Raw genomic sequence first — 23,966 nt, forward strand, 5'->3', positions numbered from 1 at the left:
GACCCATAGGATGCTACATTTAAAAGCATGTGTCTGCAGGTTGTTTGCTTTTTTAAAGAAGTGCAGCTTTCTGAGAAGTAGTGAAATGTTGATTTTTATTATGGCAAATAGTGTCTTATTCACAGGACTTCCAGCAATGAGGAAAATCTCAGGAAGTGCATAGGTCTGCCTCAGCCTCTCTCACTCCTTGGAGAAGAGCTTTGTGTTAAAATTTCATTTTCTTTCTGGTTAATATATGAAAATTTTTTATGACCTATTTCAGTGGTTTTGCTCCCAGTTAGTTTCAGAACAAGAGATTAGATGGGCCCATAAAATGAGAAAAATTACATAGCTATTTTATCCTAAAATAAGTTGAATTCAAGAGTTTAAAAGATTAAACATTTATTTTTTTTAAAGAAAAATATTTTCAAAAAGACCATAGTTTTCAAAATTTATTTTTAATTCATGGAAAGTAAAATTTCATGTTATTCCATCTCCCCAGTGAGATAGGGCAAGGCTGGATATTAACAGCAAAATACAGGACTTCTAGAAGTCATTAGAAGGTGATAAGTTGTTAAGGGGCCCTTCTCTTGTCTCTTTCCCACAAAAAACAGATAACATGCAAAGCTATAATTCTTTCTGAGATTTTCTTGGGTCATGTTGAAAACACATTCTCAACACCGTTTTATGAAGGAGAATATCATTCTTGTTTGTTCCCCAAAGTAGTGCTTGTTTACAGGAAAAATGTGAAGCTTCATGGTTGGGAAGAGAGTAGAAACTTTCTGCATGCTTAAAACCACAGAACACCAGCTTCTGTGCTAAGAGCATGTAAAATGATTTAGATGGAAAGAGTTCAGGTGATGTGTTCCTTTTACAACCCTTTGGCTTGGAGAGTCAACTCTTCTTCTGGTTTGCATAATGCACTTTTTCCTATCCGAGAACATTGTTTTGGCTCATCTTCCATGGCTGTTTCTAGACAGGCTTTGAAGTTACGAACAGTAAGCAGGAATGGGTAAAGAGATTTCTGTTCTTCTGAATTTTGAGAGACTTACTCAGGCAACTTGTGACATGCCGTGCAGAGCACAATGAAACTTGGTGTCATTGATAGTTGGTGCTGTTGTCACTGGGTAATTGTGTAGGTCACAGGAGAATGAAAAGCTACAATGAGACAGAAATATAAGTCAACCCTAGGGAATAGTGTGGGGAACAACATTTCCCAAAGCTGCTTTTCATATAGCCTTTTTGATAACCAGGCGAATCTATTTCAGTAGCTGAGTTTGTGGTACAATTAGATAATGTAAAGTTCTAGGCTCGCAGCTCTTTAATTTACTGGACACTTCTTCTCAGTAAGGCTGTTTAATTAATTGGCAGTGAAAAATGTGCTGGGTTTGGCAAATTATGTTTCTGTCAAAGCCCCTGCAAGATTCATTAAATCATATCTGAGAGTGCAGGAACTGCCCTTCCTCAACTGCTGGCTTCATACATATTAGGTGGTGTTTCAAGTTTTACCTCCTGATTACACAGCTATGTATACGTAATTAGTAAATACAGCTTCTTTCAGCATAATCCCAGGCAAGTGTAGCAAGACTTCTTAGGTTGTTGCAGAATCTATCTTCAGATGCAACAGGCTGCAGTTCTAGGGCAAAATGCTTTGGAAGTCACGGAAGGGACGTGTTTCTGAATACTGAAAAGCAGTATGAAAACACATTTTAAAAAAACACAACAAAAAATCAAACCCCCCACCCTTGAAGAAAACCAACAACGGCAACAAAAAAAATGCCAAAAACCAACTGGCGGCCAATCTCTGCAGTATCATTTGGTCTGTTGAAAACCTTCTGCCAGTTACACAGCAGATTAAAATTTGTTTGCTTTACAGTAGTACCCACTTTATCATGCAAAGAGAAAAGCAAGGTTTTTTTTAATGGACTTGTCCAAGAGACATGGAATTGAATAAAGACAGACATGTTAGTGCAGGATTATGGGACATTGCCAGATCTCTGTAGGATAAAAGTATACACAAAATGCTTTGGCTGAGGTCACAGCCATTATTCCAATTCTGTTAAAATGGCTAATTAAATTATAGTGGTTGTGTCGTCGTAGCCCTGATGGTCTAAGGAGATATGTATCAGTTGCTCTAATAAAAGATATTAACTCTCCTTACAAACCTTGCTTCACTTTAATCATATTATAGATTTTAGAAGAGGGAGAAAGGAGCCAGCAAGTGTAGCACTAAAGATAAACATTTTGATAATACTGGTGAAGTAGGACAATGTGAGACTTAGCTAAGGAGTTGGTGAATAGCTGCTTTTGGAGGATACAGATTCTGTTGTTTATCAGTGGATCCACATTTAGATATCAGGCCTAGCCCAGACTCTGCAAACATATACTCATGCGCTTAGCCTTGAGCACGTGTGTAATTTCATTTAAAAACAAGAAAACCACTACCTGTTAAAAATGTCAACAGAGATGCATGTCTGTTGGTCTGTTCATGATTGTGTCTCAGACTGCAATAAATTTCACAGAGTAAATATTCATTTGGCAATCACTAAACACGTAGTGCTGTGGAACAAAGCAAAACTTTCAGAGTCAGATCAAAGAGGTACAAGAGCTTTTTGATAAACTGCATCTGTCTTTTCAGTGGAGGCACAGCAGGCAGCCTATAAATTGATACATTATCTATACATTGGTAACAAAAACGCGAGCTGTCGTCTAGCCCAACAATGAACACTTTAAGTCTTTTGCCTTTAGTGTGAGTCCTTCCATGTCACCCACAGATTTAGGCTTTGCTTCCCTTTGTCCTGTGCTTAAAGTGGTATATTGCTTAAGCATGGATCTGTGATAACGTGTCCACACACAGAAATTTCATAACAGTCAAAGGAGACCTGTTTTATTTGGGTTATGTCATGTTTCAGTAAGACCTGATCCGGAGAAGGCATTGCAGTGGCATTCAGGTGTTATCAATAATATACTGAGAGTAAATCTTGCCACTGCTCTGTTGTAATTTAGGTAAGTTTTATTTTGAAAGATGAAAAGGAAAGTCCTCAGACTATGCCAGGTTACCGAGGTGTACACTTCAACGTGCAAGATCAAACTGGAGCAGTGCCTGTAGAATAATGCCATTCCCTCCAACTTCGTTTTGAAAACCTGAGCTGGTGCCAGGTTACCACTCTGCACTTGTTTGGCTCCCATATAATTTACACATGGTTTTTGCAGTCAGTTATATTGGTATTTTATGCTATCTATTGATTTTATATTTCACTAAGTATTTTATTTAAAGCACTCCAAATAGCTCTAGATTTATGTTTCAAAAGTCAGGATGTTAAGAGAATTTTATAAATGAAAAATAATTTGGAAATCACCAGATGATGATTCTTCTGTAATGATTTAAAATATTGCTTAAAGTGATGACAATGATTAGGGCAGCAAATGATCCACAAATGACGTCTGAAGGAACAGAAGCCAACACATCAAATGACAGGTGGGTTTTCCCTGCCTAATAATAATAATAATAATCTATCAAGCAAATTTAATTTTAAGATGAAAGAAGAAGCTTACTCAGCTCCTAAACTGAAGGCAGAGATTAATGAGAATCAATTGAAGCATTTAAAAAGAGTGCAGGGAGAGAGCTATTTTGGACCTCAAATATTCCTCTTGTCCCTGATAGGGGCAGAAAAGAAACTGGAAAGACACGGCCTTATGGAAAGACCTATCAGATGAGTAGCTTTCATAATTATTTTCTTCTCACTCAGCAAGAAAATGTTGCATTGCATATCTGCATTTGTATCCATATGTAAACACACATACGGAATGTGCTTATGTTGTATGCATTGAATAGCTGTAGCTGCAATAAAGTGTGAGGAGAGATAGGGGTGAAAATACTTATTAAATGAGACAGATGCATTGGATAGCTCCCCCCTCACAAAATCTCTGCTGAAATTAGATATGTCAGTCTAACTCACCCATCCTGCTGCAGACATCGTGACTCAGTATTGTTGATGATTTTTGTGACTCATTAGAAAAGTCCAGACTTTACTGCTCAGAGCCTCCATTTCTTGTTTGGCTGACTTTTGAGCTTGCCTAAAACCCCACTGATTTCAGAGACCTCTGCAGGAAGAAAAGCATATCTACATAGATTTGGTTACCAATGGGGATTTAAGTGCCTTTGGACCCTGAGAATTCAGTGCTAGCATTATTTTCCCTTCTAAGGCTTCTGCAACATTTATTTTCCTGCCTGAATTAACTATGAGTCTTGGAATTTTCTAGTGCTCTATATGGTTTCTTGTATATCTATTCTTGCTTCCATAACATTGACTTTCAAAATTTTTACACGCATTTAATTTTGAAGGACTGAGCTCTCACAGATACACATTAAAAAAACCAAAAGGAGAAATTCCTTTCTTTGTTCATCTAACTGCAGCTATGGAATTCCTTACTAATATAAAGCTACACTTACAGAAGTACTGAATGACCAAACACCTCAAAAATAAAATATAAAATATTTCTCCTGGTTCTAGGTGATTTATATTTCTTTTCTTTGGGGCATGACAGTTGGAAACGAATAACTATGTTCCATCTGCTGAAGTTTTTAACTCATCCATAAATGAGCTGATCCTAAGCACACCTGGAAGCTGCTAGACAAAGTGACTGGCTTACTTTGATCTGGTAATGAATATTGGTCATCTACTGGGGGGGCAGAGTCAGGACCTGAGAGAACTGCAGAAAATTGTTTTTCCTCAGAAGAGCATCCATATTCTGAATTAGCTTCTCAGCTTGACCACTTCCTTGGGCTTGTTTTTTTGTAGTAGTTCAAACGAGCAAAATACATAAACCTCAACTTATGCTCAACTTAGTCCTTGGCTCTTTTCCAAAACCACTTTTGTAATTCTTGTACTCCCCTGAGTGTTACTGCCCTTCCTTGGGTTCAACATGGGTTTAACAAGCCTCTTTCGTCACAGCACTTACCAGTGTTCACACTTGCTTATGCTGTGAGGCCGTAAGAGTCCTGCTGTGACACCGGTCCAGTGCAGGTGTAAGCTGGGAATCTTTTCTAGCTGCAGGTACTAAGAAAACTTTGCAAATTGGGTCTCGGCAGTGCTCCTAAAATACGCAAGCCCTGAATGTTGTTACTGAGAGGGAAATTCACAAATTTGTGTTTTTAAAAATCTCATTTATACATATACAGTTGCTTGTGTGTTTTGTTTGGTTTCACCCAATGTTTGCCAAAATTATGGTTAAAATACATAATTCAAAACCTTTATCTCTTTCTTCCTCTCCAGTACCTATCACTGCAACAATGTGAGAAAATGCTTTACAAAACAGGGAAAAGTACATACAGGAAACATTTTATAACAGCTTCAACCAGTTCTAGTACTGGCCACTATTAAACTTCCTACCAGTAGATTTGCTTGGTTTAGATGAGTGCTGAGCAGTTTAACTGTCCCACCTAAAGAGCATTTTATAAACACAAAACTATCTCAGGGTTTTCCTGTTGCTATTGGTATATTCTGACTCAGTCACATGGGCCAAATGTTGACTCTTACTGGAGCTGAGTCTTTTCCCTGAGCTAGTTATAAAAAAGAAACAGAGGAAATCAAACCCAGTGTAAGCTAATTGACTAATTAGCTGAAAGCCGGTATCCTTTCCTTGTAATGTGCCTTTGAAGTCAGGGCTGGAAGTGTTGAATTACTCAGGTAAAGTATCCTGCGTGTGCTCCTAACAAAAACAAAGGAAATTAATTGTACAAACTTTTTCTTATCTCATGTTTGTAACGAGCTAAAAGCTGCCATGTGGCTTAGCTGAAGCTCACCCATGATATGTATGAGCCTCTCTATTTCTTAAAAAAGTGAAGGTTAAATAATAATTAATAGCAGGTGATGTAGAGACATGTTTGTGTGTCAGTCTGGTTTTTTTGCTTAGGCTTGTTTGCAGGAAACCATTTAGATCTGGCACTCTGCCTGATTTATACTAAAACTTTCATGTTTCATAAAGCATCTTTGAAAACATTTAAAGAGCTGTTGGAAAAACAGTCTCATCCGTTTAAGATAATAATCCTGTTTTTGAAAAACTAACCATCTAAAAGCATTGCTCATATGTTTACTGTATCTTACTTCTTATTAAGTTCCCAGACAACAGCTCTTTCACTGACTGTTCCTTCCCTTGCAAGTACTGTCTAGTGTTTTTCCTTTTCAGAGGGTTTTCAGCTTGTTTATCTGCAGTCCCTGGGAATGGATGAGCAAGCTTTTGTATGGATCAGGGCATACTGATAGGCAAAATCAGTCTCAATTTTTAGAGATACTTTGCTGCATGTGATAGAATGGTAGGCTTCCCCCCCCCCCGGCTTGTGTTTTGGTAGGTAGGTAAAGTCCACAGATTAATCGGGCTGATATAAACCTGATCTGGAAACTTGATTTGGGTGTTTAGTGTTATCTTTAATTTGGAGTCCTCAAGATGGTCTCTTTGGCCCTGCTGTGCATAGCTGGTTTTGGAAAATGAACACTCCACTAGCTTTTAGACTTCAAGTAAAAGTTTGATCTGACAAGGATCTTCAGCTGAGATGAGGTCTTGCAGAAGGAATCCCTATGGGACCAGCAGGTGAAATTAAGAAGGTAGAAGTCTTTCCAGTTTTTATAAGAGCCCATCTTTGTCACTTTGTTCTCACAAAGAAGGTGAGGGAAAGGTTCTTTAATGTCTTGGCTTCACCAAGGGCAAGTCTTGCCTGACCAATCTAGTGGCCTTCTATGATGGAGTGACTACATTAATGGGCAAGGGAAGAGTTACTGGTATCATCTCTCTGGACTTCTCTCAGACCTTTGCCATGGTCTCCTAATACTGAGAATCCTGCTGTACTAGGTTTGTATGTATGCCCCCTTTATACATTGTATGTAACTTCTAGATTTTATTTTCATATTACTGAGTACAAACATTCTTATCTGAAATAAACTGTTAGTTTCAATCACAAGAAAATAATTTTACACTTTTAAGATACTAACAAAATTACTAAAGCTTCAGTATTTGTCTTTTTTCATACATGTTTTACAGTAACCCCCTGTAAGAGGTTTTTTTCTTAAAGACCTTGTTTCTTGGGGAAACTCCTTGTGTGATTTGCTAATTCTTGTGCAGGGTCAGTTATCCACTATTGTCCCTTAAAACATAGCCAACTATTATCAGTATTTCATTTTTCTAAATGCCCTGTAAGGACATCATAGAATTTGATGGCACATGTAATAGAAAAGATCAACTTCACCGATAGATGTTTTTGATTCCCCTTTGAGTGTCAACAAGGGTTCATGGGATGTACATAAGAGCAAAATTTGGCTTCCCTTTCAAATGCAATCTTCTGAAGTATTCATTCCAGTAATGCCCAATTTTTGAGCTCCAGATAAGCCCTCTTTTAAACAAAGACAGACAAGAAGACATTAGGACTCTTGTAAAGACACCCAAGTGTGGCATTATGGAGACACAGCAGAAGTTAGAAAGAAATGTTCAGTCAAACCGGTGGGCTTTGGATTAGGCCCAAAATAGAAATAAACGGGTCAAAATGTCATCATGAAGAAATCTGCACATAAACCAAGCTGTTTAGGAGAGAAACAAATGCTATGGGCAGAGTTTTTACCAATATAATGCAACATAAGCAGTGACCATCATAGTCCCTCGATGCATACTGAAATCCATTACATCCTGCTACAGGGAGTTGCTTCCTTCTTCAGCAAGATTACAGAAAAAGTTAGAATCAGAATAGTTTGGGTTGGATGGGACCTTTATAGGTCATCTAGTACAACCACCCTGCAGTGAGCAGGGACATGTTCAACTAGAGCAGGTTGCTCAGAGCCGTGTGGTTATTGTCCCTTCAGAGGTTAAAAAAGATAGGTCAGCATAGGGTGCTAAGTTGATTATCAGTCAGCATGGAGGAACAGATCCACTCATGGGGCTAAAAGGCTTATTCAAGTACAAAATCAGGAAAGAATCTGAGCACTTCTGCATTTGAGCCTTTTAGCTGTCGTGATCTAGGAGGAATTAAATCCTCTTTGTATTTCTGTCTCTAAAAGGATTATCATGTGGCATTTTAAGGACTTAAAAAATGAGCGATAACTCTCTGAATATGGTTTGAAAACTTCAGGAGAGTGAAGTGCAAGTTGAAAGTCGGTTTTGCCAATTTGTTGCAGCGTAATCCACACGTTGCGTTATGCAATAGTGGCACCCAGTGGAAGCTGGAATTACAGCAAAATTTCCGTCGCTGCTGGGTCCGGCTTGCCCAAATCTAACCCCGAGTTTGGGACTGCAGGCGCTGGTTCGGGAAGGAAGGTTTATGAGGACCAAATCTATGCACAATTTAAGTGTTCTCCTAAATCAAGAACTCTTACCTGTTAACTGGGCTTTTAATTTGAAAAGCTTAGGCTATCTGAGCATTTATCTATAGCTATTCACAGCAAACCCTGGATAGCGTGAGGGCTTTTTTCCTACAGGATAGACCTTCTGCTTTAGGTGCATTAGTTCAAAAACCTTAACCAACCTCTAATGCAAGAGCGTCCTAGGGAGTAGAGGAAAAAATGCTCTCTACTATTACTGCCCTGAAAGTACTGCTTGAATAGCAACAGTACCAGCCTTGGAGAGAAAGAGAAGAGCAGCATGTGTGCAGGGGGCAAGGGGAACCAGAAGGGAAGCATGGCTTCTGATTCACTCACAGTCTGGGCTTAGATGCCGTAGCCTGAATAGGCTGTACGGTGTGTGAGACAGGAGTGAGAACAGGAGGAATGCCAGACATGGGTCATGTAGGTGGAGGAAGACTCTAAGGAGCATATTTTAATGTTTTAAATTTAGACAATGCCAACAGCAGCACCACCAAAATTAAATGGACATTAATAATAAGCTGTAAGCAGATCAACCCCCCTGTAACATGGAGTCCTTGATATGTTACCATGTGCATGGAATATCAGATTTCTCTAAAGAATATATTATTGACTATGAGGCTGGTCAATATGCTTCTCCGTGGGGAATGAAGCTATATGGGTCATCCTCTGTTGGTTGTTTTCTCAGGAATCATGTATTGCAAATAGTTGTGGTGAACAGGGATTCAGGAGTAACTGACTTGTAGTGCCAAAGAGAATTGGATGAGTTAGAATAATGTTCCTGCATCCCTAGCGCTATTGAGCTTGGATTTCAGATCCAGGTTGCATGCTTACTCAGTGTCTGATATGATCAGAAAAATATGATTAATGAGGATGATGATGATCTGAGTTCCTAGAAAATGTTAATCTTTAACTGGTTTAGCACCCTCTGCCCTCCCTCCCCCCACCTCCTCCTTTTTTTTTTTTTTCCATTTATTTTAATATTTCATTGTAAGCAGTGGATGCTTTGGCATTTTGGCCATGCTGGAATATTTCAGATCTGCAAGGAGAGGCTGGATGCAGGAAAGCGTGTTGAAGTAACTGTTGTTTTGCAGTCAAGAAAGAGTTTAAGGGAGAATGACAAGTTGAATCACTTTATTTACACACACTGGAATTATTTTTATAGGTGAAAAAGTCATTAGGCAGAAGAGGCTGCTTATTAAGTGCATGCTCTGTCACTGCTGCAGTACTATATTTTGCAAGTGATCCCATTAATTCACCAGGACTTTCTGTTGATTAGGTTACTATTTAGTGTAAGATATACTCTCATAATTTCTGGAGAAACGATTGCTTATTTTAATGATAATAGGTAGCATCATTACAATGGCATTTATCCAAGCATTATGTGGTGGTAGGTAAGTAGATTTTTATCTTTGTTTTATAGCACAGGGTGTGAGACCAAAATTAAATCACTCATGAGTAAGAAGCTGCCTTAAATGTGTGACGTGAACTTCAAGGCTGATCCAAACATGATGTTGTACTGCTGTCTAGGTTGAGGAAGGAATTATAATGAAAGAGAAGGCAAATCAGAGCTGGGAGAATAGGTTTGCAATTTATTTTTGAGCTAGTTTCTGGATTTGTTCTGAGCAAAATTATTAAAAGGCATAAGACACCTTTTTTTATTACTCAGCAACCATTGCTCCTCTCATCCCGTGTCCTGGAAGAAGTGAGTTACAAGTCACAGGATCTCACCTAGTAAATAGTCATGGATGAAGTCTTGTGTGTGTCCTGACTTCCTGCTCTTGTAGGAGAAATGTATTGTATGTGTTTAAAGGCTGTAATAAATTTCTTTTCCCCCGTACTCAGAAGAGGATCATTGAGGAATTGTTCCTCAGGGAAGTGGAAGTGTTTGAATCCCCCAGCTCATGGCACTTCTGTGCTGCTGTGGCAGATTGTGTTGAGAAGCACACTCTACACCTTTGCTGTATTGGCTTTGCAAGTTGTATTGCAAGTGATATTGATGTTACTCTGAGTAAAAATTCTGTGTGCAGTTCCCCTTTGGTTCATCTTCCCTTCAAGCTCCTTTAAACATGAAATAACACACTTGGATCTAATTTCTGGCACAGTTTTACCACTTGTCTGCTAGAAGGATTTCTGTCTTGTATGAACTAGTCAAAATGAAGGACTTGCCACAAAATGTATGAAAAAGGTAAGGCACCTAGGACCTAGGGAATTGGAGAAGGCATTAGGACAGAGAAGTCCAATTAATCAGATGATGACTTTCATCCCAAAAAAGGACAGCTAATTGAGACATACTCATGTAATTACAATTGATTTTTCTCACACACACAAAAAAAGAGACACAAAGTATGGTAATTGCTGAAAGTGGTAATGGAAAAGGAAGTAATTTTAAGTAGAGATGACGCTGGCTTTTTTTTTCTTTTCCCTCTTAGTTTTTAAAGAAAGCTGTGAGTGCTGACTTCTAATCATAAAAAGAAGCCAGTCAGGGTGAGTCTGTACCAATAAATAGTATTTCAGAGTTGCAGAAAAGAGAAAATAACAGAGAGAGATAGGAAAGGATATAAAATCAAAGACCCTTTCAGTAACATGGATTAAGATTTACGGTTGAATTAAGAACGATCGGTTCTTCAAACTCATTAAAAGGTGACTGATTAGAATATTTTCCTTTTTTTTTTTTTTTTTTTTTGTTAAGCAGACTAGTTTGTGGACAGATGTTCTGAACAGAACCATGACTACACTTTCCTTTAAAATCCTTCAGGCTTTGGAGTAGGTAGTCTTGCATTTACCTTCGCCATTCATCTTGGTTTGTAATGACTTCCTTATTTTACCTCTTGTTAATGGTTCTTTTCAGTAAGGCAACAAAGGATCTAAGCCATAGGCATCAATAAAAACCCAGCCAATACCTCTGTTGCAGCTGGGCAACTAGTTCGTAATGGCTAGCAATGGAGATGACAAAGAGACACCATGCAGGCTTTGTGCATAAGGAGTGGGAAGCCTTAGCTTTCTGCCATGACGAGGACCATCTAGAAGGTAGTTTGGATCTACTTTGCTGTAAATATACCTTTGCTCAGTGGCATGACTAATGAATCTTCAGAGTTCATGGTGAATGGATTTTTGGACCTGAGAAGATCGGAGCATAATTTGTTTATACTAAGTCTTGTTTTGTATGGCTTACCTTCTTCATCAGACGTCAAAGTAAATTTAAAAAATATGCTGAATTCATCTCTGGTAAAAAATGGAGTGATAGAACACAGACTTTGCACTGGCTTTTCCCTAGCAGTCGCCATCATTGCTTACAGTGCTAGCTCAGTCTTGTTGCAACACTTTCCCAAGGGCAAGAAGAATGCGACCAGGGCTCTGTCTGCTGCCCGGTGAGGGTGGACACAGCTGTACTGTGAGAGGGGGCTGAAAGAGCTTCCAACCCTAAGATAAATAGAAACATGTTCACAATTATTTCTTCCTTCTGTTCTTTGTCAGCTGCAGAGCTGAAATATTGTAAAAATATTTGTTTTAATATTTTATTTACAATCTGAATTATTCTAAAATAAATTTCCAAGCAAATGACACTTGCTGTTTGTTAGTGCTGTTGGAAGGGGAGAGTGCACTGCAAGAAAGACTCAGGAGAGAATCCAGTAAGCCACTACTTCATTCTAGTGGCTAAAAGGCACTGTCCTTCAAAACAGCATTTTTTTTCTCCCAGATTCTTAATCTTTAACGGGTTTTGAACTCTCTCTAGAAGTTTGGTATACTTTGATCTAAAGTTACACTCTTTGGCTGCAAGGGTTCGGTAGGTCTGATTTCAGAGTGACATGTTTTATACTCCTGTTTTTTAGCTGTCATGCTTTTCTAGTATCTCTTCTAGATGTCCCATGACATTATCTTTGCTTCCTTCTGAAACAGAAGAGAATAGTTCCTAATCCTGGGAGTCTCTCCTGGAGGCAGGGGAAGCCCTGTACCGTTCAGGGGAGACCTGCAGTGGCTCTTCTCATGTTATTTACAGACTGGTAGGTGGCAGAATGATGCTTGATCACGTGAAATTTCTAGCCCAGACTTTGATTTTACAGGATTAGGTTGGCTTGGAATATGGGATGAGAGTTTTTACTACTTATGTGAAGTGAACCTTGAGTGTTATTGGGGAATTCTAATATTTAGTACTTGCTAGTTGTTAGGTTCCTTCTGTCATAACGTCCCTTGCAAGTATTATTCTAAGAGTGAACAAACTGGCTCATAGATTAGGGACATTAGTAGAAAAGCAGGCAGTGACTGGATGACAGAATCAGAACAGTATTTGGGACTTTCTTCAACAACATGCTTATTTTCCCAGATCTATGAAGCTTCTTAACTAAAATATGCAAGTTGAGGTTTTATCTTTGCCATAACATAATGCTTATGCATTTTTCCATCTAAAATAACCAGGGAAGATCCTGGGCTATTGAAGCTGGAATCTGCTCACTAGGTAAATTTAATTTCAGTGAGTTCTGACATGACTTTCTGATGCGAGATCAGTTTATGAAAATAAGCCTGACCTGCAACTAAGGTTTTGAATGCAGATTAGAACTGCCCCTGTATCAAAGTACTATGTTGTAGTTATCTTTGCTTGCTGAAAAAATAATCTCTACTGAAAGTGTGACCAAATTTGTGGGTTTTTTCCTCCTTCAATGCAGCGTTCAAGCAGAAGCTTAACTTTAAATATATATGTTTGTTATTTTTGATAAGGATGCTTATTTAAGTTGAGAACTGGTAAAGCAGCAAACAATATTGAGAAGAAGAATCAAAATTCAGCTTGTGAAAGTATTACATTTTCTTAGTCTCTTAGCATTGTCCTTATTTCTTCTAATATAGAATCAATATAGCACCTGTATTTGACTAAAGAGCAGTACTGGGAGGTGTTAATGGAGAGAAAAACCTCTGAGATCATTTTACCTGATGGCTTGTAGTAGACCTCTGACTGCTCATAAAGCTTCCATGGGAACAGCTGATCTGAAACTTGAATTTCTTATGCTTAAAGCAGTCCTGAAATTATTTTATTGCCACTGCAGCCATAGAAATAAATCAAGTGTTTGTAGGAGACCCAAGGAGATTTTAACTGTCAGGAGAGAAATCTTAGGATCAAATAGCTTGGGTCTGCTGCAGCCAGTAAAGTTCCATCAATTTTCACCAGGTGAAAACCGCTACTTTTATACTTTTTTGAATTTCATGTTTGAATAAGGGTAGCAATTTCCTCTGTTGTTATTACAACACGAATGGACTCTTATTGAGTTGCTTGCTAAAAGTTTTATAGCTGAAGTGCTGTGAGTGTTTTCATTATAAATGGCTATCATAAAGCTCTATAACTTGCTTGTAAAAATTCTCTACCAATAAAAATCTGGCAATACAAGGTTGGTTCTGGAGCTAATTTATTTAAATTAATTTATTAAAATAATTGAACAGCCATCGTGAAGTAATGAACGTAGTAAACAATTATATTAATGCTTGGTGCCTCAGTGTTTTTCTTAAAAGCAACAAAAAGTTTTAGAAAGAACAACATGGGTGAAGCACTGGGTCAGTTTTGGCAATTATGTGAATTTAGACATAAAAACATTTTTCTGAATAAGTTGCTGTGTATACTTAATACATTCTATTAGATAAGTGTCCTACTGTTACGGTGTGTTTAATTAGTGTACATGTTATTCAAATACTGTAGAGGCCTTGCATTTCAGAGACCAACTGACTGACAACACTGAAATGAGAAATACTTGCAGGAAAATTGTTTGCATAAGGATCTGTTTCTGAACGCGTTTGTGGAATCTCGTATTTAAAGTAACGGTAAAAAAAGCGACGTCCTGTGCTATCTCCATTGCTCATTCACTCTACCTTTCTAATGTAACTCTCTACTTTCTGCTGTGGCGTTTTCATACTTTGAGCATAGGGTAGGGTTATGTTTATTTCTAACTTCATGGTATAATGACCTGTTCAGTAATTTTAATCTGATGCGGGGAGAAGTTGTGTGAAATTACAGTAACAATTAATAATATTAAGCCCTTTTATTAACTCTTTAACAAAGTCATGCTAAAGTTTGAAAGTATTGATTTAATACTTTCCAGAATTATCAGAATACATCCAGAATTCTAGCAGGAAGATTATCAGACACTTTTCCTAAGAGAAGAAAGACACTGTGAAGAGTTAGATTAGCTGATAATGACTGATTCTCTGGCTGTGACCTCCATGGTGCTCTTTTTGGATAGAGGCACTTTCTCATTATTGTAATAGATGAGGAGGGTCCTCTAAAAATGTGGCGTGCATGGGATTTTTTTTTTTTCTCATGAAGAGGTACACTAACAGACACTTCTTGAAAATAAAATCCATGGTGTCACACCAAAAACTAAATGATACAAAGTAATCAAACATGTTGAAAGAGTGTTCTTGTTTTTAAATGCCAGACACCAGGTGTTTGCAAACATGCCCTCATGCAATGAAGTGTCTGTGACATTATTTATTTAAAACTAGATGATCGAAGCATGTTTTTTTCAGTGAGCACATCTCATTTTCTGGAGTGCCCTGCTATGCATAACCCTGGAGCCCTTGTTTGTTTGTAGGAATAGTTGAGGTGGTGTTTTTTTTTTTTCTTTTTCTCAGACTATGATCCCCCAGGGTAAATAAAAACGAGGGCCATGTGAGATCAACTAATGTAAGGTGTTCCCCTAATTCAGACCTCAGGTCCCAGTATCTTGTTCAGCATTCTTATATAACACATGACAGTTCCTCTCATCTTGTTGCTGAGTCCTTTTTGTGTCTGTGTGGCTTCATTTTAATGAAATTCAGACCCCAACGTATTATATATAAAGCCTTATCCATTATTTAAAAGAAACAAGCATATACTTTCTGGAATTTGTAATGCAGATATCAAGAAAATTCTACAAATAGGAATAGATTCCTGCAACTTAAAAACAAGCCAGTATATCCAACCCTTCAAAATGTAGGTCAAAATAATCTGTGAAACCTTTGGCTTCTGTCATGGGTCGCATAACTTGAAGAATTTAGTTGTTAACTTTATCATATGTGAACACAAATAGTTCTCTCCTATTCTCACATGCTCCTGAGATTACAGATAACACAGGCATTATAGTGATTGTCATTTAGCTGTGACAGAATAGGAGAAAAAGAATGTAACAAATGCTGAATACAAAGGCCATTGCAAATGTGTGTGGTTTTTTTTTTTTTCCCTCCAAGCCACCATACTTGCTTGTGCTCAGTAGTTTTCCTTATGTTTTATCAATGCATCCCAATTCTATAAACACCAACAGTGGTTGAGTAGAAAGATCTGTACTACAGATGACTTCTACATAACTGCAAGTGAATTCCTTGGCAGTCTCTTCTTCTGCCCTTTGTAGCCATTCAGCAGCTATCCTGTAGAATTGGAGGCATGTGAGGAGTAGATCAGGAAGGTTGAATGTATTCTTGGGTGGTTCACCTATGTTTGTAGAGGGTAGTTTGAAGCAATGTAAGCTGTGATTTATGTGAGTGGGAATATGTGAGTTGCTAGGCTAATAGCACTGCAGTTTCTGCTTTATTTTATTGACCACAGAAATAATAATTTAAAAGACTGTCTTACTCTTCATATCAGTCCTCGAAATTGAGGGAGTTCAAAGCCAGCTATTCCCTTATCCTCAAAGCGAAGACCAGAGAGATGTCTGGATGTTGATCTTCATGATTTAGTCCATCCTTTCTGTAAAATTACATTCTCTATTACCTCTTTGACAAACAATTTTATTTTTTATCTGCATTAAGCGTAGAGTATCTCTGACTGCCAAAGAACATGCACAGTGAGATGGCTGCTTGACTGCTTTCCCTAGGATTTGTAGGGAGAAAAGGTTTACGTACTATTTATCCTTTCACTCTTAGTTGGCCCAGAATAAAGGACTTACTTCATCTTGCCCTGCAGTTTGTTTCTTCCTGCAGCATGGCTGCAAGGTTGCTACTTAGGTATTGCCACATTTAATGCATCCTTCAAGCTTATACAGCCAACTGTCTTTTTATTTTGAGAGAAGGTTGAAATTTTTTTTTTCCCACCATATAACAATATTGCTCATATAGGTCAGATCATCTTCACGCTGCCCCTTGATGGCTAAACAGAAGGAGGAACAAAACTTTTCATTAACTTGACCGCATTCTGAAGGAGGGAGGTTTAAAAGGGAAATTGTAGTTGAAGTTGCCCTGAACCAAGGCACCCATTCACAGCTAATTTACATGCAAAGCTAAGGTTATTGTCAGCAGTTTTAAAACTACTGAGTTGGGAACCATTCAACCTTTATTCAGCCCCACACTATTCTGTAGAGTATACAATATGGCTTATAAATTAGGTCCCATAGCCACTACAGCAGTAGTTATAAAAATCATTACAGTTTTGTTCACTGGTCACTGCTGCTGCCATGGAATTGCTGCCAGTAGCTTTGATCGTTTGGAATAGCATTTGTGGATATTTTAATGGCATCACTCTATTAATACCTCACTTTAAAAATAGCTGACCAAATCTTCATCTGGTATAAATCAGCACAGTTCTCAGTGTAGCTAGGGCAGTTTTTATCTGCAGAGCACTTAACAGGGCAAATGTTCAAATACGACAGTTCATTGTGTGCAAGGTAGAATACTTTTGTCCTTTTCTTTCAATGCAGAAATTAAACAAGACTTGTAGGCCTTCTATAGGTGCATAATAAGTTACAGAAGTTGACATAGGATATATCTCAGTCTTGATGATCAGGAATTTATTTCATGAGTGATGAGTCATCAAAATAACAGTGTATGGATTCTGCTGGATGACATTTTCAACGGAGTTCCAGAATAGTGAAGTGACTTCATGCGATGGTCTGGGGAGCGAAGTAAATTGCATTCAAAGAATGCTGAGTAGGGGATTCAAGTATTTTCTCAATACAACTTTTCCTTCCTCCCTTTCTCACTTACTTCCTTCCCTCCTTCCCTGTCTCCCTCTTCTTCAACCCATAAATTTTAATGTGTTTGGGTTTTTATCCAGGTGTATATTTTCTATTTAGTCTGCTAATGTTCATGTCTTCACCTATATAGTTAACCTGTCCTAGCTTCAGGTTGAAGGTGCTAATACACAGTATGTGTGAAAGGATGAAAAAACCACAACTCTGATCTGTCAGTTCTTGACTGTTTGATGCAGCCTCTGCTTTTGAAATTCTCCTCTATCCTCCTGTGAAGGTTGAGACAATGTTTAAGAGGCGATCCCCTTTGATCTTGTTTCCACATTTGCTGTCCTATATCTGGATCTCAACATCTCCCTTCCATTCTTCCTTTAAAACTGCTTTGGAACCTTACCAGAAGCACACAGTTGTAGGCTGGTAGTGTTATCCATGGATCTGACAGCGGGAAATCAGTTGATAGCCTGTAAGGCTTTCCAATCTGAGCAAGATGATTTGGGAGATTAATTTAGAGAACACAAAGAAAACCTTTGAGAAAGTTTACCAATATGTAGACATCATCTGAATGTTAAGAGTGGGCAAATAGGAATGTTAGAAAAAGTAATAGTATGATAAAAGCAGCATTTTATATAAATGAAGACAGACATTGTTAAAAAGAAGGTAATGGGTCTTGGTTCCTGGAGTGGCACGGAAAGCCTGCCTCGAATATCCTTCTGGAAAGCAGAAGGTTAAGACTGTTGTCATGTGTAATATTTCAAATTATGAAGCCATTAATGTAATTCATCCCAAGTTCTGTATTGGTATCTTTAACAGACGCCTAGTTTTATTTAATATTTTTAGGAGGAAGAACAGGTATACTGAAGAAAGAAGTGGGCTGCCCCAGAACTCATACATTTCTGTTCAGAGAAAAGAAATTATTTCCTTTCAGAAGACTTGATCTATGCAGTAAAGTGGTCACGCATTTATTTTGTCACTTGGATTAAGTTTCTATAACAGGGCTATGCTCATAAGGATGTAAGTTCCTGGCATTTTTCCAGTTATCGATATTGAAATATTAGTGATCAAGCATTTACTGAACACCATTCCTCAAATACAGGGTCTCCACAGCATCTTGTTGCATTCATGGAATTCATTTGTTTGCATTATCTGGCTAACCGGTTCTTTTGTATTGCCAAGGTGATGAACAGATTTGACATTTAGCTGATTACTTCACCAAAATTAAACAGAAAACAGGGCAGCCATCCAAAGTTCCTTTCAGTGTGAAAGCTAATTATAAAAATGCTTTGAGCAGCAATTTCTTTTTGGATGTTAAAGTGCTTTTATTAGATTGTTCCCCTGTCATTTTAAAATTTATTGCTAGACACTTATAAATGGGGTTGCCTGCTGAAGTAGAGTTATTTTATTTTCTATATTTAAGATGAGCGACAAAAGTGTATAGAGCAAATTTTAGGCTGAAATTGTTAGTATTTTACATGATTCTGAATCAAAAGGAGGAAAACTAACTAGTGCTGTCTTTCATGGATCCAAAATATGTTAATGCTGAATAAAAACATATATCCACTTCTATTTACAGTTCAGCAACTCCAAATTTCAAAAAACAATTACTTATCAAATAAAAAAATCAAATATGTAATTTAAAAGTTGAGTACAGCCCTGTATTGTTAGATGCTTGTATTTTATAGCGCAGATATAAACAATCAGTGGTGATGAAAAAATCTAACCGTGTGCTTGTACCTGTCTTTCATGAGCCATTACTTGTTCTGAAAAAGCATAGAACTACTTTGAATTGTTGTTGTCGAGGTCATTGAATAAGAGTTGGCCAAGAGAATTTTAACCAGCAAATTTAGAGCTGAAGAGTGCTGTATCCTGTTACCAGATCTTAGAAGTTTCTTGTGAAGTATTTTTTGAATGCCTTGGAATATATTTAACTTTTTATACTGACTGTTGTTATTAGCATCCTCTGGACCCCAGACAAGGTGTGATCTGGGGAGGTTTCAAGGTGACAAAGTTGGGGGTTTTTGCATATGATATTGTCTAGCACACTTTGGCTACTAAATCATCTTGTGAAGACATATATTAATTCTTGACACTGAGATCTATTAATATACCTTGAAGCCAAGTGAATTATGTGAATCTGCTGTTTCAAGCTGTAGAATTCTGCCATAACTAGGAGGAAATATTTTGCCGTAGGTGGATTAATGTTGAAAGCTTGTCAAGAAAAAGTTTAATGTTGAAAATTTATTCTTCCTCTTCTTGCCAGTACATGAGCTTCTATACTAAATCCCATTTGTAATCTGAGGAAAAATAGAGATATAATTTCTTTTGTATTTATCTATGTTATTAGAGTTCCAATAATATAGTCTATTGCCTATTAAAAAGTGCATCCCGATGAATGATCTTCCAGAGGGTAATTTTTGCTCCCATCAATCTGAGAGCTTTTCTTGTAAGATACGGTAACTGTCAGTGCTTATCAAATAATTTAATTCGTGCCCATTTCAGGATAAGTAATTAAGATAACTCAACATTCTGTATTAATAAATAACAAAAACGTGAACAAGAGGTTTGCTAAATACCCTTTGTGGAGATAATGGATAGGACTTAACGTGCATGTTCTGAGGAAGCTTTGAATAGACAGAGAATGCAGTCTGAACAACAGACCTAAGAAAGAGTCTTGGTGAGTGTACACAAAAAATGCGGGTTTGTTTTTGTTTGACTGTTAAACTATATTTCAGTGCTAAGCCTTCATAGCTCCTCTTTGTATCTATAAAGTGTCCAATCAACATACAAAGCAATTGACCCCATGCTTTTTCAGAACTTCAAATAAATAAATAAGGCCAGTTTTTAAAAGTTACTCAGTGAAGTCTGTAAAAGCTGTGATCATTTGTAAACTGTCCCTATAGTTACATTGGGTTTATATAAAGATTTTAATTAGTGAATTTATGCGAATTTGACATAAGCGTATTGAAGATTAATTACATAAATCTTTATGCTCTGTTCCCTCTAAGCACATCCACCTACCTGCCCGACATGATGAATTATTCAGAGATATATTAAATAGGGGGGAGAAACATAGTCCTGTTGTTTGAGAGTTCACAGATTATGTCCTTGTCTACAGAGAACTTTCCTTCGTGGGTTTGGTTGTTAACAGTGATACATTTCTGCAGTTTAAGCTATCCCACTGGCTGGGCTCTGCTGCAGTCTTTCACTGTGTCAGTGGGTCTCTTACAATCCAGAGCAAGGTGTGCATATAAGATGTATCTGCCTAAACTGTCTAACAAATGAATTTAGAACACTTCAGGCACTCTAAAAGCTTAAACCTATGTACGTTTTACTCATTTTTCTGTTTCTTTTCCAAGTAAGCAAGGAATATACACACCTAGCTTCAATATGAGAGCTGTACAAGCTCATCAGGTGCAGTTTGGCCAGGGTTTCTCCTTAATAGTATTTTTTGATGCTACATAGGCTTTGTGACAAGTTCAGAGAAAAGTGGCAAAAATACATGTTTGTGAAGAACTTACTGCGCTCTCAGGCTCGAGTCTCTCAGTGGGACACACTCAGACAAGAGCTTAAATGAGTCTGTGGCATAGTAGCAGTTAGCATTTGTTTATCAGAGTTTATTTTTGGATTAATGTTTAACTTGAGACATCTGTCAGAAAAGACTTGTTTGTTTGACCAAAATCAATTCAGCAGAAACATTAAGGGAGAAGGAAATTCAAGACTTTTTGCTTGTCAACAAACTTTTATGCTGAACTCGTTTGTTTTTCGTAAATCAAAACTTCTTACATCATAAATGCCACCAAGTTTAAGTCATTTTTGAAAATAAACTGAATAGTTTAGCCACAGCCAAGAAAAGAGAACTGTAAACCAATCTTTTGTTGCAAAAGCATTTCCTGGAGTATTTCCAACCTATACCTATTTTTTTTTCCATAGGTTGATGGGATACTGTGCCTGGCTGACATTCTTACTGATAACAGCCATTCTGAAGCTACTCATGCAGAAGCAGCGGCAGTAATTGCACAGATCACATCTCCACATCTCACGTTCACTCAGCATCTCAGCAGCTTTCTGGAAAATATGGAAGAAATTGTAACAGCACTTGTCAGTAAGTTCTTTATGGGACTTTTGCGTCTTTCCAGTTAAAATAATAGGTTGGGGTAGGACTCTCATTAGAAATATTCCCTAAATAATTGCCATTCTTTCCTTAACAGATAAAAGAACTCAGTCCTTTCAAATTCTGAATCAGAGCATTCTGCAATTACATAATATTTTTTACCCCAGTCCATATTTGAATAGAATTTATGCATATTTGTCAAAATAACATCTGTGTGAAATTCTACCATAAAAACCACAGGACTTGGCAAAGCATTCTCTTGTCCCATGTTTGTTTGTAAAAAAGCAGTTTCTAATAGTTGCTAACCTTTATGCCTGTTGCATCTTCTAAATTTGCTAGACCTCAAACTCACCACTGCATCTACATTTGTATGATACTTCAGAGGAAAAGTACAGTATAGTATAATCTATGGGCATTGTTACCAGAAAATAAAAGAGCTGTCTTTCTTGTCTAGGCCTCCGATCCATGGTAAAATGAGGCAAAGGTAACAGCAAGCTTTTCCTTGATGTGGCTCAGTGAGGACACTTCAGAAAAATAAGATGATATTTCTCATTACTTTCTGAAGAGAGGAATCTCTTATTTCTGGCACTGTATTCCATCCCTCTCAAATACCAGAAGCTTTCAGTCAAGTGTTCTCTTCGTCTCTCTGATCTAGAAATTCAGTTTCGCAGAGCTTCATGTCAGAAAGTGTAGTTTGATTTCTCCTGTATAATAGATCAATACATCTGGATATATCTCTACTGAGTCCAATGGTTACAGTTAAACTACAGCACTTCAATTTTCATGCATGTTTTTATTTTGTTTTGTTTTTTTTTTAAATAGAACAAGAAAAGGGTATAGTAGTGCCAGTGCCTGAGGATTCTGCAGTGGCTGGGAATTATCTGAGACGTATTTAGGCATTCTTTGATATGCCCAAACAGAACTAGTGCTGTAGAAATCAAGGAAAAAATTTATTCCTGATGACCAGACTGTCCTTCAACAAATATTGAAGGTGCTGCCCTGAATTCAGTGGGCGAAATTAACCTGTGCTGAGCTTGGTTCTGCTGTAGCTTGACTGCTATAGTCATCTGACCTGACTTATTTAAGGTGATTCTCCAGGTTATTACAGTGTACCACAGCCAAGGGAAAATCTGAACAGCCTATGCAGAAGATAGTAGCACATGGAGCATTTCACTGACTGTCACTCTTCCACAGGAATTTTAGTAGTATATATTTTGCCCAAGAAATGTGAGCATTAAAAATAGAAAATCTGTAAGTTTGGAAGAGACCTTTCAGTAATCACACACCAGTTTCCTTGTAATATTTATAACTCAGTAATTCAATTACTGTAATATGTTTAATTTTTAAACCATGCTGAAAATCAATTACCAGGTGATTCAGATCTTAGTTAAAATACATGTGTGCAAGGAATTAAAAGGTAGCTGGGTCTTCAGCACTTCTTACTGAAGCTGGAAAATATGCAGGATGATCTTTGACTGTAGAGAAATAGGTTTACAGATAGGCAACAGGTATACACGTCTTTTCTAAAGAATAGGATATATAGCAGAATTATTCTCTTATGGAACAGTTACTATTAGCTTTCTGCCTCCTTCATTTAGTTATATCAAGCTTTATGTTGAACATCATTCAGTGGAATGTTCCCTGTAGAATGGCATACTATGTAGACTATCCTCTTAATTAGATGAATGTTAGAAACACTTGGTTTCTAGGTTTGTATTCATCATCTTTCCCTGCTTCTATGGTTCAGATGAAGGTGCCTAATGTTAGTATCACGTATAAAGCACCCAACAACGTGACATATTATATAACTGACAAAATTGAGATGATTGTTTTGTTTTTTAGCTGGATGGTTATGAACTTGATCTTAGACACTAAGATTACAAGTTGCAGATACTTAAATATTGCTTTGAAACACCTAACCATGATTTTTGCAATGAAGGAATGAGTTTTATTCAACTTATTTTCTGCATTCCTAGAACTGTGCCAAGAAGCCTCGTCTGGTGAAGTTTTCCTGCTGGCTTCAGCAGCTCTTGCCAATATTACTTTCTTTGATACCATGGCTTGTGAAATATTGCTCCAGTTAAATGCAATGAAGATTCTTCTAGCAGCATGTTCAGACAAACACATAGTGGATACTCCATATTCCCGAGATCAGGTGAGTGGTTTCTCAGCAAGATGATGTCTGAACACATTTGTATAAAATCAACATGTTGCATTTCTATGTCTCTTTTGACATAGTAAAATGTAAGTTGCTTTCATGTCTTCTGTTCTTGGTTCTTTTCAATGTATGGCTCTTTGTTTATCTGCTTCTGTTGCTTTTTATGATGAGCATTATGAAATATGACACCTTTTAATGTGATTTGGAAAAAAAAAAGGAAAATGAAAAGCAAAGATCCATACTTTTAAGATACTAGATTTTTTTTGCATCATGAAGATGACTGAACAGTGACACAGAGGCCCAGAGAGGCTGTGGAATCTTCATCTTTAGAAGTATTCAAAACTTGACTGGAGAGAGCTTTGAGGCAAGTAAGGTATATACAGAGACTACAGCCTAAATATACAATTGTCAGTTCAAAGATGAATTAGCTCCAAAAGCTGAATAAGGATCTGATC

The 23,966-nt window shown here is 37.5% G+C and overlaps 1 protein-coding gene across 5 annotated transcripts in view; it reads left to right on the forward strand.

The window, feature by feature from the left end:
* Positions 1 to 23,966, forward strand: part of INSC (INSC spindle orientation adaptor protein) — a 123,067-nt gene that overhangs the window by 81,108 nt on the left and 17,993 nt on the right. For all 5 annotated transcript variants that reach the window (XM_074842469.1, XM_074842471.1, XM_074842468.1 and 2 more), the window contains 2 exons: positions 21,173 to 21,344; positions 23,330 to 23,508. In XM_074842469.1, the coding sequence (XP_074698570.1) occupies positions 21,173 to 21,344; positions 23,330 to 23,508 (351 nt within the window). The remainder of the gene's footprint in view (positions 1 to 21,172; positions 21,345 to 23,329; positions 23,509 to 23,966) is intronic.

The sequence above is a fragment of the Strix aluco genome, chromosome 16 (assembly GCF_031877795.1).
Source record: "Strix aluco isolate bStrAlu1 chromosome 16, bStrAlu1.hap1, whole genome shotgun sequence".
Classification (NCBI taxonomy): Eukaryota; Metazoa; Chordata; class Aves; order Strigiformes; family Strigidae; genus Strix; species Strix aluco.